The sequence below is a fragment of the Sardina pilchardus genome, chromosome 10, assembly GCF_963854185.1.
Source record: "Sardina pilchardus chromosome 10, fSarPil1.1, whole genome shotgun sequence".
Classification (NCBI taxonomy): domain Eukaryota; kingdom Metazoa; phylum Chordata; class Actinopteri; order Clupeiformes; family Clupeidae; genus Sardina; species Sardina pilchardus.
The window spans coordinates 7,963,173-7,979,898 of record NC_085003.1 but is presented as its reverse complement, the minus strand read 5'-3'; the positions used below and the strand labels follow the sequence as shown (position 1 = coordinate 7,979,898).

The 16,726-nt window shown below is 42.7% G+C and overlaps 1 protein-coding gene and 1 long non-coding RNA gene across 2 annotated transcripts in view; one reads left to right on the top strand and one right to left on the bottom strand.

The window, feature by feature from the left end:
• Positions 1-16,726, bottom strand: part of LOC134094403 (A disintegrin and metalloproteinase with thrombospondin motifs 20) — an 83,966-nt gene that overhangs the window by 9,670 nt on the left and 57,570 nt on the right. The window contains exons 30-31 of the mRNA XM_062547910.1: positions 15,662-15,823; positions 14,415-14,591 (exon numbers count right to left, since the gene is read on the bottom strand). Coding sequence (XP_062403894.1) covers positions 14,415-14,591; positions 15,662-15,823 — 339 coding nt within the window. The remainder of the gene's footprint in view (positions 1-14,414; positions 14,592-15,661; positions 15,824-16,726) is intronic.
• LOC134094768 (uncharacterized) lies at positions 1,329-3,932 on the top strand. The gene is made up of 3 exons (XR_009940497.1): positions 1,329-1,512; positions 2,509-2,630; positions 3,616-3,932. It is a non-coding gene; the product is annotated as an uncharacterized LOC134094768 (long non-coding RNA).

Genomic DNA, 16,726 nt, shown 5'->3' with positions numbered 1-16,726 from the left:
TAATTATGACAACCAAAAATGAACTGATGCCCCTGCGGCTGTCTCCGCAGAGTTGAAATGCTTAAGGTACAGTAAAGACCTAAATCAGAGGGAAGGTGGATTCTGAGACTTAAACCTTGAAGCAAAGATAAAGCTTAGCCATCATCTGGTTTCAATAAGGGCCAATAATACTTTCAAGGAAAAGCTACAGAGGAGGTAGGAGCGGAGGTAGAGATAGAGGGAAAGAGGCTGAGAGAGAAAAAGAGGGAGAGGGAAATAGATAAAAAAAAGAGCCCGAGACCCCAATGAGAGACACAGTAAATGAAAATATTCTAGACTTTTCCATCTTTTTGAGTCCAGACAGCAATTAGGGCCCAGCTATTCCTGCTCAACCATGGCGGCCCTGACACAAAGCCACTCCAACACAGTCTACATGGAATATGGAGGATGTGTATGGCTGGCATATTTTCCAGTCCAGATAATAAGCATAATATATCTTTGTTGATCAATTATGACATCAGAACATTACATAAGACTAAACAGATGCATTTTCCCGCTGGCCTCATTGTGAGATCTTGGTGGTCTTAGCAAATCCTAATGGTCATTTGAAACCATCACTGCATTTCCTATAATTACAGTACACAGTCTTCTCTGATTCATTCTCCTCCCTCAAATTGGCATTCGGCATTCCAATAAACAAAATTGTACCAGCTAAAATACAGGACTGGATGATCTATTTACCCCTAAGTAGATTGGATGGTAAATGCAATAATAAAAAAGGCACGCTTGTGCGAGACTCCCACTCAACACTCTGCCATGTTCGAAGCTGCTATTTCAGCCTTCTCAAACAGACAACATGCTTTCATTTCCTTACAGAGCAACAGACCCGCGGTTTGAGCCACATACATATCATACAAGCAGCAATTACAAAGGCATTTTAAACACAGGGGCTGTGTCAGCTGATGGTACACTTCAAAGAGACACTGTGATAAGTGACTGATTCCCAACACGCTATAGGCACACAACAAGAAAGCTCTTCTGATTGCACACTCTCTGCTCCCCTTCGCCACAGATGAAGCTGAGACAAGCAAACATGTTGATAGGGGTTTGGTAGAGGTAAGCTCCTCCTCACTGCCGTAAAAGAGAGAGAAGGGGGAAGGGAGAGAGAGGGAGCAAGAAAGAAAGAGAGAGAGAGGGAGAGAGAGGGAGAGAGAGAAGAGGAAAAAAGAGAGGGAAAAAAGGAAATCACAGCCATACAGGCAGTGCTCCTCGACCAAGCCCTATCTGCAGCTTAGCGGTGGTAGAGGACGTTATATGGCTGTCTGCTCCTCCCTCTCTCCAAAGGGCCCCATCTGTCAGCCATTAGTTCACCAGGGGCTGGTAGTAGAGCGCTTGGAAAAGCTGGCAGAGCGTGTGGGACCAGGGGACAGCTTCACCTCCAGGTGCAGGGCACAGAGGATGGGGGCAAGGGCAGCCACCTCCGCTCCACTCACACACACGGCACGCAAGGAGCCACGCTCACAACTCTGGAAGGTAAGTGAAGTGCACTTTCACTAAAATATAAAACCGGCACTGTGCTAATACTGGATATCAAAGTTATCTAGGTGTGCTTGCTTGTGTTTGCTATTTAAATGATACATTTAGATTTGCTATATGGGAATTAAATGGTTATGTTCTTAATGATATGTTGCAGCTGTTAATGCCTGTGCCTCAAGCCTCAAATAGACTTGACTTAATGCCGGTCAATTGAGAATGAAAGTAATGTGAAATGATGGTAATATTCATAAGAGTTCAAACGATGTTTCATGTTGGATTACATGTGTTGAAATGTTGTTGGTTAGAGGGCTTGGAAGATAATGCTGTAGTTTTGCATGTCTGTGTATTTGTTGCTATGGACTATACCAGAGTAGGGCTCTCTGAGGGTAAAGAGGCACCATTCGGGAACATGAAAGACATGCCAAGTTGTACAAAAAAAAACTGAGCAGTCATGTAATTCTAATACCACTGTCCCAAGGGAAAAGCCTTTCTTTGGAAATGGTGTCGCCCTCCCAAGTTGTAGCAAGAATTTATTCCACATGACTAGGTGGGTTAAGTCTGGTATTAGCCAAAGATAGCCATCTGGAAATAATGTATATTAATGGATAAGGAATTCTTGATGAAACAAAACTTTTTTGCTTGTACATGCCAAAATGGCTATCTGTATACAAAGAAACATGCTTGTGGTTTTGTTTGTACATGTTGATATTAACGGCTAGCAGTTATTCCGAGGAGCAGCAATATCTTCAGTGATTAGAAATTATGCCTTACACTGAATGCCAAAACGTATACAATAATTTCTAATTGTGTGAAGGAGAGTCAGAGTTATATGCAAACACATGACTTATTTTTGAATATATGTGGCACTTACAGTCGAACATAAGAGAAACGGAAAGTATACAAGGACTCTACCAAGGGTGGTATGAATATATGTCTTAAACTGTGGAGTCTTGTTTTTCATCAGCTGCTTCATGGAGGTTTTCCTTTGTGTAGGGAATCCTGACTGCAGGCTAAAGATGATCCAGTTCCCTGCACTATGTCTTTGACAATCCAAGTGGTAAGCCAGAGGGCCAAAGCAGGATGAAACCAGACTTGCCAATAACCAACCAGCAAAGGTAACTGGCTCTGCACAGTGATCAGTCCATAGTACCATAACTAATTATAAGACACAACACAACTCTGCTGTTGTATTTGAATATAGCAATTTGTTAAGAATCTTGAACACATGGAAGTTAAACCAAAGTTTAAAAATTTGAAAGACCGAAATGCTGACACACATCCTCGAAATGTTTGGACATGACATCCATCTGTTTCCGCCAAGTCGTTTACATGGTAAATATGCTGTGCGTTCACCATTTTGTGTCATTCCATTGCTTTGGTGCAAGTTCAAACTCATTCAAGTTTGAGTCACAGTAAGGATGGTAGATGCAGCTGATCACTCTGATGCATATGAACGTCATTCAGAACAGGAAAAAATGTGCAAAGAGTAAAATAGTAAACTAATGTAGGCTACTGTAGATGTGAAACCGTTTTTATCCTACCAAAGAAACACTGCCTAAACTACTTCACGTGACCAAACAAACATCATTTCCATATGAATATGTGAACGCCAAGCTTGAATTCAGACCACATCATGCAGGGCAGAGCAGACAGAGCAAAGGGTCTTATAATACTGAGCATATGTGTTCCCATGTTGAATAGCTCTCTCAAAGAAGCTCAGCTTTGACCTGCAGCCAGTCCAAACTCAAGGGTTGTGTGAAGACGGTCCAGAATATTACACCTCTCACAACCAAACACACGCTATACAGTACATGAGCTTATCACGTGGAAACTATCTGAGCACAGAGGGGAGTAATCTTCATATTTTGTTCATATTTGTATGACAAACCGATAAGGGGGATCATTTGTCCAGGGAGTCAGATGTCAGCATTTAGCCGTAGGCTGTTTGAGAATGAGCTATAGGAGTCTAGTTGAAACATGCTCCCTTGCTAACTGACACAATAGAACGTCACATAGAAAGAGGAGGATTACAGAAGAGGATGGGAAGATATGCATGTGTCTGTTTTTCCTCTCTCTCTCTCTCTCCCTCTGTGTGTCAAGGTCCTTTTTTCGCAGGGGAGAGAAGTCAAAACAACACATGCTGTCGACGTGGGAACAGCTGGTAAGAGTGAGCAGTGGAATGCCGGAGGCCGGGCTGCAGATCAATCATCTGCCAGGGTGAAAATAACCACCCTGACCTGATCACCACCACGCAAAAGAGAGCGACCTCCTCAACCCATCTTACACTAAGACACCTTTCACGCAAAATGTATGGTAAACTCATAACCACATACAGTTATGAAGACATCTAGATGTTCCTTGTAAATAGAATTATATCAAGGACACCTTTAACATGCTTTACATATCTTTTAAGGAGAGCAAGGGTCATTGGTGTTACATAGATTATATAGACGCAGGTTGTGGTTCTCAAAAATCAGTGTCCAGTCAGCTGAGGAAGTAAGGCCATCATTTTGCTATTGCTACTCTCTGAGAAAGCATGGCAGTCAAATAAACACTTCCAAGACAGCCTATAGTTTCCTGTGCAGAGTTTTCTCTGTAAGCCAACACCACTCAGCAAAAGATAAACTGAGCAGCCATAAGTCAACACCAAACAACACAACTTGGACCTACTCACCCCAAAAGCTCATCTGGAACTTATTTTTAACTTTTCCGCCCTATGCATTACAAAATTCTCTTGAGTATACAATAAGCACACCTTAGTTGGCTATAGAAAGAACAAGATCGCTTGGACACTGGCTAGACAGCATACTGTAGCGTTACATTCTAGTAATAAAAACATACATTTTCCCTAGTACATCATAATCAACCTCACCCTACTTTATGGTAATCAAATTTCTAAATACTTTGTTCAATACTTCCAAGCTTTAGCCTCCATGAATACCTGATTAACACCCAGTGACATTGGTATCAAAGACAAGGTTGTGTGAGAGGGTCCAAGATTTTCACTCAAGGGTTTGCTGACTTTCAACACCTGCTCTGCATGTCTCTCATTAACGCATTCCTGCTAGCCGAGTGTCCTGTGTTTACATTACTCCGCTTAATGGGGACATTAGAAGGTGATGTTGTTCTACGCTGCAGTGTTAGATGCTGCATTTACTGAGTGTGCTCTGGCCCAGGGGCAATAAGCTCCTCGCTCTTTAGTGAGCACAGGTGCAGGAAACAGTCTCGCAAAGGGCAAGAAAAATGACACATGCTAACTTCAAGGCGCAAGTCAAATGTGCTCCAATTTGCTAAAAAGATGAAAGATCTGTGCACTGGCCATTTTTGGTGGTGCTGGTGATGTGCAGGAATATCAGACTTTAAAGGGATAGTTCGGATTTTAAGACACAAAGTTGTATGGGTTCCCTGTCAGCAACGTAGTGCATCAGCACTGACTTACCCCCGACAGCGTCCTGTGAGCCGAGATCCAGCCGGTTTTAGATCGTTTTTGATGCTGAAGAAAGTAGTCCGGCAAGTTTCTGGGGTCACGAAAGTAAAGTGTTTTTCTTCTCAAAACCATATGCGTTCAACAGAGTGATATATTTGCACCACAAAAACGTTGTCCAGGAAAAATTCAAACCTCGTTATCACTTACTTATTTTTCGCGATTCCTATCACTGCGCGCTACTGACAGCTGGACAACGTTTTTGTGGTGCAAATATATCACTCTGTTGAACGCATATGGTTTTGAGAAGAAAAACACTTTACTTTCGTGACCCCAGAAACTTGCTGAAGAAAATAGTCCGGCATCAAAAACGATCAAAAACCGGCTGGATCTCGGCTCACAGGACGCTGTCGGGGGTAAGTCAGTGCTGATGCACTACGTTGCTGACAGGGAACCCATTCAACTTCGTGTCTTAAAATCCGAACTATCCCTTTAAGACCGTCACCACCCTCTGGTTTAATATTAGGAATTCTTTATTAGGTGCGAACAACGTGTTTTGCCGTAAGCTTCTTCAGGTTCGCTCTCTACTTAGTGGGGTCATTCCTATGTTCCCCGGGTCCTATGTTCCCCGGTTTTCCCCAAAGGGGTCCTATGTTTCCCAGTCGCAATACATACCGGGGAACATAGGACCCTTTTTGGGAAAAGCAGGGAACATAGGACCCTTTCTAAAATTTAAGAAAAAAAGGGTTCTATGTTCCCCGGTCCCATACAAAGTGGGGAACATAGGACCCGGGGAACATAGAACATAGGGGGGTCATCCCTATGTTCCCCGGGTCCTATGTTCCCAGTTTTTCTCCCAAAAGGGTCCTATGTTCCCTGGTTGTAATACATACTGGGGAACATAGGACCCTTTTTGGGAAAAGCGGGGAACATAGGACCCTTTCTAAAATTTAAGAAAAAAAGGGTTCTATGTTCCCCGGTCCCATACAAAGTGGGGAACATAGGACCCACGGAACATAGGACCTGAGGAACATAGGTACACTCCCGAACATAGGCTAGGTACGCACCCCTAACTAGCTAGCCGACTAGCTCACTAGCCAACAGGAACTATGCAGTTACAAACTACGCAGCACGCCCTGATAAAAAACAAGCTAGTTTGCTAACCAATGTTTTTACAGTGATTTGGTGACATGCTGTAATAGCGATTTTCAAATCTTGCGTGTCTTCAAGCCGACATGAAAGGACAGGCGCAAGGACATGGCGATGATAACCATACCCATGACTATACAGCAATCAGCCGCAACATTAAACCATCTGTGCAATATTGCATAGGTCTACCTCTCGCCGACAAAACAGCTTTGAATCTTCAAAGCATGGACTCCGCAAGATCTCTGAAGGGGTCCTGTGGTATCTGGTACCACAACATTAGCAGCAGATTCTTTAAGTCCTATAAGCTGCAAGCTGTTATATCCTGTAAACTGAGCAAACTTGAACACTTTGGTCATGTTCCTCTAACAATTACTGAACAATTTTTCCAGTGTGGCACATCATCATATTGCTGAAAGGCCACTACAATCAGGGAATTCCATGGCCATGAAGAAATGTAAGTGGTCTGCAACAGTGTTGGTGGATTGGGTCAAAGTAACATCCACATGAGTGCCAAGACCCAGAGCATCGCAATGCCTCCAGCAGCTTGCCTTGTTCCCATAGTGCCTCCAGCTGCCACTTCATTCGTAGGTAAACAAGACACGAACAACTGGCCATGATCCATCAGACTAGACTTTTTCCTGTTAGTCCATAGTCCAGATGTCGCTCACAAAACATCATGCTATTATAGATGCTTCTCTGGGCTGGATAAGAGGCAGCATGTGTAGTCTGACCAGGCTGTGGCTATGCAGTCCCATACACAGCAAGCAGTGATGCACTGTGTGCTCTCACATCTTTATATCATAGAGCAGCATAAAGGTTTTAAGCTATTTGCGTTACATTAGCTCTTCAGTGGAATGCTGTCCCCAAATCCGATGAGCCTTGGGCATCCAAGGCCCTATTGCTGGTTTAAAGGCCGTTCTGCCTTGGACCACTTTTGTTAGATACTGTAGTTGACCGCTGCATACCAGGACCACCCCAAAAGGCTTGCCATTTTGGAGTCGCTCCGATCCAGTCCTCTTGCCATCACAATTTGGCCTGGAAAAAATTGGCTTGAATTCCATTTGTTCTGCTTCTGCCTAATTTATCTCACTCTTACAGCGATGCCACTGTACCAAGATGATCAATGGTAGCCCATTCACTTCATCTGTCAGTGGTTCTACTGTTGCTGATCGGTGTATACTATCAAAACATGCTTGATGACGTTATGAAAAATAGTTATCTACATAAACATAACACGGGAAACACGGGAAAAAACAGCAGGTTTTAACATTGAATAGCATCTGTTTGATAAAAGCCGCTGGCTGCGTCTGACCAGGACAGTCAGCGATGTTTGGCGTAGCATAAGGTTTTCATCCTAAATTTGGCTTCACGATGATTTGACTAGCCTGCCTGCACATGGCAATCAGATCCATCGCAATCCCCACGTCTACAAGCAAAGCGTATGTGTACCATGTGATAGAGTTTGCATAAGATTGCCAAAGGAAAAATACTGTCAGCCACCAGTTCCTGCGAGTTCTAGAGTACATATTTTCAGTCAGGGGTCAAACGCCAAGCTTTGGAGTAGCGCCATTCATTATTCTGATGAATACTACACTAGTGCTTGATGCTTTTGGACTGGGGAGAGATATTGTGATATAATGTCTTTAATCATGGCCAGAGACTGGATTAAGTATGTAACATCGATGAGCAGACTCAGGCAGACATGCTGGTATTTCCTTCCCATCTGTGCACCAGTGGCCCTGTAGCTCAGAGCGGCGCTCAACGAGAACCAGACCAGACAGGTAATGAAGAATGCACATAGGAAGGGAAGGGGCCTTTAAAATGAGCAGAGCAGAGTCAAAGTCAAGAACCTCAATGTGGTAGGTGCATCTGTTGAATACTACCGAGTGAAATGTCATATTGTCATATGGAGTACCAGTTTAACGGGTCTGAAGGCTTAATAGAAAGGAAGTGATAGTGATGATCTTGAGTTGCCTGGTGAGCAGGAAACTGAGTTTCTCTAAGATACCCTAACCATTGCATACTTCTCTTCCAAAGCGCTGGATCACATAGCAATATGAACCACATGTCCTCTATCATTCTCAATCTGTGGGTATATGGAGGGGATACAATCTAATCAATAATTACACTGACAGATATGCCCTTCCAAGAAGTTAAAATCACCTCAAAGAGAGGTTTCACATCTAAGCTTAAAAGATCGCTTGGAGTGTGGTGATGTAAGTTTGAGAAAAAGCAGCAGCTCTGTCTGGTTGTCTGCTATGGGCCCTGTTCCTGATCACGCAACAAACTAGGGAAAGCCCAGCTTAAACACTTCCAGATTGCCTGCGACATCTCCTCTCATTTGATCCTGTTGTATCCCTAACCAGATGGAGTGCGTGGCCTTAGAGACCCCTATGGCTCAACAAAATTGGTTGAAATACACATCTTTTTATTGGCTTTGCCCTAATACTATTCGTTTTTGTATGCTTATAGTGAAACTTCTAATGAACAGTTCACAGCTGGTCAGTCTTTGGCAAAGTATTTAAACAACCATGTTTTAACCTCAGGCTAAATTAATAGCTATAAAGGGAGTGATTTGTATAACAGGAAACACTGTTATCACCTAGGTTAACACATCATTTCTGACATGCCATTTCTAAAATATGAGCATCTTGGCCTCAGGATCTACAGTACCATAGCTGGGGTAGGTCCACATTGAACAAACATAACGTGATTTTGTTCATTATTCTTGTAAATGAAGCGTAGGATGTTTTAATCAGATATCGAATTGCTGTTTTAAAACAGGCCACAATGCATCAAAGTTGGCAGAGAGTTGGATACAAATATCACAGTGCTTGGGAATGAAATTTGTGGTCCCAAACACATTTCTTTGATTTGAAACAGACAGGAAATTGGATAATGGGGGGATGAAAACAAGGTCACTCATCTGTTAAAAAATGGCTTTTTTCCATCTTTTCCAACTGTTTGGCCCTTTTAATAAAGCCTTCATTGCCTTTGTCAAAGTTTTGCTTTTGTTGAATATGCATGTATTGCCTAACATCTGCAAAATGTGAGGAATGGGTCTTTGTCAAAGTTAACAATTTACTTCTGACCTGTGTTTGGTATAATTTTGTATAGCACCAAAGGCATTAACAGCATCAACATCCACAGCTCAACAGCCCGCGCTTTACTTCTTAGAAGAGCCCTGGTTGAATGGAGAGTTAACTACTACACTGAACTTGTACATACCCCCAGAGTGAGCACTGTGCTGTAGCTGGCTGGCTGTTCTAGCTGTTGGCTGCAGCAACAAGCTAGGTAGAACTGTAGGGTTTTTTTTTTCATACAGATAGTACTCAGTGACCTCGAGAAATCTCTGTGAAAAGTCGCCAGAATTCTCCTTTAAGATCGAACCTACTGCTGGCTAACCTCCCTGCACGCATGCCACATGCCTGTGATCAGAAAAAAAACTAGCACAGGGAAGTCAGGGGGGTGTCTGACCCAGCAGTGACAGGGCTCACGTGTGCCCAAAGGGTTCCCTGGGTCCACCGGGACTATGCACAGGACATGTGGGTTTCATTTAAACACAGGCGTCAGGTTTGAGGCCAATTCAGGCAATCCACCCCCTCTACTACTAGTCAGAAAGCAACCACTGCTCAGTTTTGGTAGATGTAATGTGGATTTTAAAAGCATATCAGGTTTTGGAGTCTGTTGAATGAGTCATACAACTGATTCAAAGAATAGAGAAATGTTTAGCTGAAATGAGTACAAATTGATGATAGCCTTTGGTCTTTTTAATGGTTACCCCGTTTGTATTAGAAGTAAGGCTGCAATGATCACCATCTGATTGCCAAGGTAAGTCTTTTTAAAAGCAGATAATAATGCATAAAAAGTTGTACCTAAATAATCTGCTTGATTCTAAACATGAACCCCATATAGACCCTGCAACAGACTTGCCTGATTACTTACAGGGGAAAAGTGCACCTAGTTTTGTGTGCTATCTAGTTCTTTGCTCTGTGTTCACATAAAAATGACAAATGACCTAAAATTTGCATTGGAGGAGGCTGGGTCAATACATGTTTCAGGGGGCCCCACAGTGTGTGAAAACAGGTCTTGCATAACTGTACCCACTCATTCATTGGGTTGAAAGGTCAATTTACTTTTGTAGCTATGAGAAACATCCCAGTAATGTTACGCAAATAAAAAAAAAACTACAAAAAACAGGCCATTTCCTTCCTTTCCAGACAGATCCTAAGCCTCTAATAAACTAGATGCTTTCTACAGGACATAACTGAATAGAGCATATTGCTACACAGGCTTCACAGAATGGTATGTGGTGTTTATCTGCCGTTTTTTTTATACGAATACTGTAGAAATGCAGAGCAAACTTATGTCCCTTTGCCACAGTCATATAATCATTTTCAGATAAATCATTTTATTGATTAAATTCCTAAATAGCAAGCTACATTTGGTAACTTTCGATCACTTATGGTATTTTATAAATGTATGGTGTAATATAATAATAAAACACCACAGTTAATATTGCACTTAATTTTTCAGCTGCTAAAATGAATTTGGTCCACATAACATGGTTAACCCACTATGAACCATTAAGCAGACATGCTTAATTTATTTCCATAGGGATAACATATTTTAGTAAAATGTCATTATATATGTGATTATTCTCAATTGTCTTTCCAAAGCAATGTTCATTTGGTCTTCTAATGCACTGTTCTATAATAACTAACTCATATAAAGTTCATCTCAATAAACAACATTTTATGAAAGCTTTCCATTGTAGTCTTTCTCAAGTGTAACAGCCTTGCCAGCACTGATTAATGCCAATTACTGTTGTAAAAGCAATACTTTTTACGTTTCCTGCCAAATGCATTACAGAGAACCATATTCCCAAAATTGTAAACAGATGCTCTAGCCAGTGTTTGATTTAGAGAAGGTATGTTTTCTCTTGGGGGAGTTCATGAAATACAATAATGAAGAGAATAATAACATAATAAAACTAAGTCTGGGTCTGATATGGACTTAACACCAATGGCTACAATAAGCAATCATGCGTGAATACACTTTGGAAGTCTAAGCTGACACCTGAATGCATTTAATTCAGCTGTAACTATGTTCTAGAGGTTCAGCGGCCACTTTGATATTGTTATAGAGGTAGTGCTGTAAGTCTGTTGAGCAAATTCATTATATTAGTCAAAAGCTTATCAGTTTTGTAGACTGCATGGGCAAATTGTATATGGTATTCATTCCTTAGTCAAGCTCTCTCCTCTCTTTGAAAAATCTACTGACCTGTCTTGGGTAAATAGAACATGTTTGGTTCCAATTACGCTGGAGGTCTAGTAATTACTCTGCTTGATTGACAGGTATGGATCAGCACATATGCCTTCAATGGAACTGTGTGATGTTTAGTATGGTTTTAATTTGGACTGTTTATCTGATACAAGAACATGTAGTCTTCTGCCATTTTCAGATTTAAGATAGAGAGGAGTTCAGTGTTGTTACATAGTGCTATATGTTTTAGTATTATATTGCCTCCCAGTTTTGCACACTTTATGACCCTTCTGCTATTTATTATAACACATTTAATAGTTCTGATGACATGGGTGAAATATGCTGCTATTATGCCCATAGACTGCCTTTTAGTGATTTTAATACATGCCCGCCTATATTTTGAAGCATGGAATAAACGTTATTAAAAGCTCCACCTTGGTTGCTTTATAGTCCATATAAACAACTGCCTAGAACCATAGGATGATAACAATGTGTAAGGACAACACAGAAATTACACAACCTTTATGTATCTTTAATAAATTTACAGTGAAAAAATGGCTACTCAACATGTGTATGCTTTTCTTTTGCATTTGTGCATGGGAATAAGCACAGAAAAACCATGGAGGACCGATGTAACACAGACACAACAATTGACAATATAATGTCCTTTAGGTGCAGACAGCTATCAGCCAGAGACACGGCTGAGGAAGGCCATGCCACGCAAACCAGAGAAGTGCCATAATGAGTAAGATGCGAATGCAGAGATGGAGACAGTATGTGTTGGGGATCAGAACCACTCATGTTGATGAAAGACAGAAGAGGGAAGAAAAAGAGAGAAATAGAAAGGAGACATTTGGAGGAGAGGATGGTGATAGTTTGTTGCATGACAGGGTTTGAAGGCCCCAGAGAGAGTTGCCTAAACCCCTCATATGAGTACAAAAGAACATGTTGAAGCTGTGAATCACCTAATGTAAACAAATAAATAAGTCTCATTTTGAAATAAATCCTTCAGAAACATTAAAAAAAAACTGGCCCAAGAAAAAAAAAAACACAATATATTTATATAATACGAAACAGCAACAAATGACCACACTGAAAAAAGAGGTATTCTGTGTTTCAACAAACAACATCTGAGCATTTGTGTGTGTGTGTGTGTGTGTGTGTGTGTGTGTGTGTGTGTGTGAGACTGTGCATGATGGGTGTGAGTGTGTGTGAGCAGTGTACTGTACATGTACCGTGTGTATGGTATGAGTGTGTATGAGTGAGCACCAATTGATTTCATTCATGATCTGAGCCATCAAATCAGAGCTACATTACGGCAGGATTTAGAGTAAACGGAATTTCAGATCAGGTAGGTCTGATTCCTTCCTGAGAGAAGTTTCTTTCCACAATTCAACCTATTGCCTTGTGGGTTCCCAAGCCAGAGATAACTGTCTATGATTGTTAATGATTGAAACACACACCCTTCAAAAGAGAACGCTGCAAAAACTCGACCATGTTAAAACACTGAATCTCACTTCAAACTTTGCCGAGTTAATAAATATATGCACGAAAAAAAAGAAAAAAAACCCTCACAGTGGATTGATTGGCGGAGTTTGTTACATGTGATGCATCTAGGTCTATGGCAGAATCAAGCAGCTGAAATCAATCTGAGCTGTCCAACATGGCGCTAGGGAATGGAGTAGACTGTCGTCATGGTGTCATGCTGAAAACAGCCCACAAAATCCCCCTGACTACAGCAGTCATCATACTAAGGGACATTTTCCACCATGAAATGATTAAATAATGGCAACAAAGGCACCAGGGCCTCTGGGAATGCATGTTCTCACACTGGTAACACGTTAGTCTCTGTGTGTCTACATGTACATCATGCTGTACAAACTATCAATTATCTCCAGTTTGACACTGGCAGATGCCAAGGCTGTTTATTTCCTATTTCTGTTAGACATGACATTAAATAATAAATCTGTGATTGATAGTAAATAGAAATGCTTCTATTAATTAGTGCTGATTAGTGGATAGGACTAATACTTGTACTAATTTAGGCAGAAATGCTATGAAGCTATGAAATGTGTATGCAATTGTGGAAAGAGGGAATGCCTCCATGTTTGTTTCATATTTCCTCTTAGATTTCATATTTTTTCCTACAGTTTTCACTGAGAACATAAAAATGATACAACTGCTAATGCGCTACTCCATACGAACGGCTATGGCTTCAGATGATGAACAAGAGGTCTTACCGAGAGCACCAGTTAAAAAATAATAACAATAACAATTAAATAGTAAGCTCATGACATAAACTTGTTCAACTTAAAAAAATAAAATAAAAAATAAAACTTCAGACTACATAAACATTGATCAAACTGTACACAAGATACACAATATAATATACAGAAAATCATCTGTTGCTGTTTCAAAGGTAATAATATTAGAACTCTTATACACAAATATACACTTGTGTACTCAGATTACAGGGGAGATGGGGGCACCCATCACAACAGACGTTCACTTCACGCTTCACAAATGAAGATAAATATCGTTTGGATTACCCATCTGTTTACAGAAATATGTGGCTGGACAGAAGTGTCCTGCTAATTTATAGTTTTTCATTTGGAGCCCTTGCAGGAGATTTGGAGTTGCTTACATGTGTTTCTAATGAATCCCGGTGGAGAGCAGCAATTAGTGTTTTTTTTTTTTTTTTGCTTTTTGTTTCTCCTCTAATTAACACCATGTCAGTGTCAAGGCTGCTTGGGTGGGCAGGACGTCGCTGCTAGCACCCCGTTAGCACAGCAGGGATACACACACACTCACACTCGCACACACACACTCACACACAGCCCGACACTCACACACCACACGCACTCGACGGATGGGCCAGAAGTACACTCCCTGTAATTAAGCACGAGCGATATGTACTTGTGCCATATGATGCACCACAGTGAAAGGGAGCAGAGGGAGGGGGAGGGGTGGGGTTGAGTTGGTAGGGGGCTGGGGCTGGGACTGGGACTGGGACTGGGACTGGGCGGGAGGGTGGAGGAAAGGAAAAGGAATACTATCGTACCGGCTTCCACGGTCTCCTGTGCCAGGAAGCGCTGCCCGGGCAGGGCTGCAGGTTGCAGGGCTCCACGTCGGGCGGCTTGTCCAGCACGTCACAGTTGTGGTCGTTCAGCCGCTGGCCGTTGGGTCGCTGGCACACCACCAGGCGGGTGCGCCTGCCTCCTCCGCACGTTTGCGTGCACTGAGAAAGAGAACACCGGAATTAGCGAGGAACACAACGGTGAACTTTTAACACGGAGAGAGAGAGAGTGAGAGACAGAGACAAGGCCCTACAGCCGCAAGCACATAAGACAACAACAAAAAGCAAAGAACTGACATGACGGGAGGAAGAGTGACAGATGGTGATGGAGACATGACAGAACAGAAACCGAGCTTAGAAGCACCCAGGCCTGGAAAAAAACAGACTAAAGTGAAGCTTGTGTGGATAGACAGAGGCAGAGGAAATATACAAAATGGCGGCGAGAGAGAGAGAGTGTGGAAAAGTAATGAGAAAGTAATATGACAGAGTGAGGCACAGACTCGAAGGAAGAAACAAAGAAAAACAGATGGAACATACAGTGCTGTACAGACAACTATTGATGTGCACATGAGGGAGTAAGAGGGAAAATACTGCTCAGAATTGAAGATACCGATATTTTTACGTCATATATTAAAACATTCTTTGTCCCATTTTCACTGTCAAAAGCTGTTAAACACTTCAAACGACAACCCGCATAAACACATTCTCTTTCTATTAGTTTTCCCAATTCAAAAGGATCTTTTATAAGCTCGTTTGACGCTTGGGAAACACTATCATTGGCAAACTCCCTAATCAAATTGTCAAGAAAAAAGGACGCCAAGTCCTTGGTTGGGCCCTTGTTGCCTAAGGGGCTCCTGGAGGTTTTGGGCCCTACAGGTCTCACCTTGTAGCCTGAATACCAGACTCTCTGACTTCGCAGACTCTGGCTTTGCCTAGATCCATTGGCAAACGTTTATTCCCTGGTTGTTGGACGCTTGTCTGAAGTTTGAAATCAATTATCGGAGTTCCATCACTAACATTTCGTAATGACGTATTTTAGCCATGAGAGACACAACGATAACGATAGGCTTGCAAGTTAATCGCTCTCAGGAACGCCCTCTGTTCGCTGCTTGGTCGGGCGACCTGAAGCCGTAGTAAACGAGGGCGGATCAAGCTATTCCAGACGGAGTGCTGTAGGGAAAATAAAAGGAATTGAGCGGAAGTACACAGACAGGCGGCGCCAGGCTACTCACCTCGCCCCAGATGCCGTAATTCCAGAGTGGACAGGGTCCGGAGTCGCACCGCTTGGACTCGTCCGGCTTGACGCGCTCGTCGCAGTAGTTGGTGCTGCGGCCCTCAGCGTCCTGACACACCACCACCCGCCGCTGGAAACCGCCCTCGCAGGTGCTGGAGCACTGAGTCACCACACACACACACACACACACACACACACACACACACAGAGGGAGGGTCACACATACAGTACCCACAAAGACACACAGGCACAGATACATACATACGCAAACACTATTCCACATGAGCATGACATGAAGCACTAAACCACTAAATCGTTCATTTTAATTTATCGCACCAGGTTCTTCTCAATGCTATTATTAACAGAAGACCAATGGTACAGAAAACGATGACTATTACCAGCGCTAACACACCAGAAAACCCCAAGTCCACGATGAATCATACAGAAATCAGCACTTGTCTTTACGGATACTTCCAAGCATATTTATCTACGCAAACATGCATCTCAAGTTTTCCTCTAAACCACACATGATGAACCAAACACACACTTCCATCAGCACACACACACACACACACACACACACTTCCATCAGCACACACACACACACACACACACACACACACACACACACACACACAGCCCTGCTTATGTCAGGGTATTCCCCTCCGTCTACAGCGGATGTGGATGTGGATGTGGATGCGGATGACAGGCCGTCTTTGTGCGAGCGCGGCGCGTGTGTCTGAGGCCAGCTTGGGAGCAGATGACGCTGGAGACGGGCGGGCAGGCTGACTGATGGATGGAAACTATGAGAGGCGTTTTCCTCCGCGGAAACGGCTCAGATGAGATGAGATAAGCAAACAAACAGGCAGCCTTGAGGAGCGCTCGCTCCGCCGACCAGAGCACTCTGCCTTCAATTACTGCTGTTTAGGAGTGAAAATGGGGCGAATCAGACCAAGTGTCTGACCAAGGTGAGCGGCAATGTGTGTGTGGGTGAGGCTGTCTGTGTGTATTGTGTGGGTGTGTGTGTGTGTGTGTGTGCGCTTTGGCGGCTTGGTGCTCATGA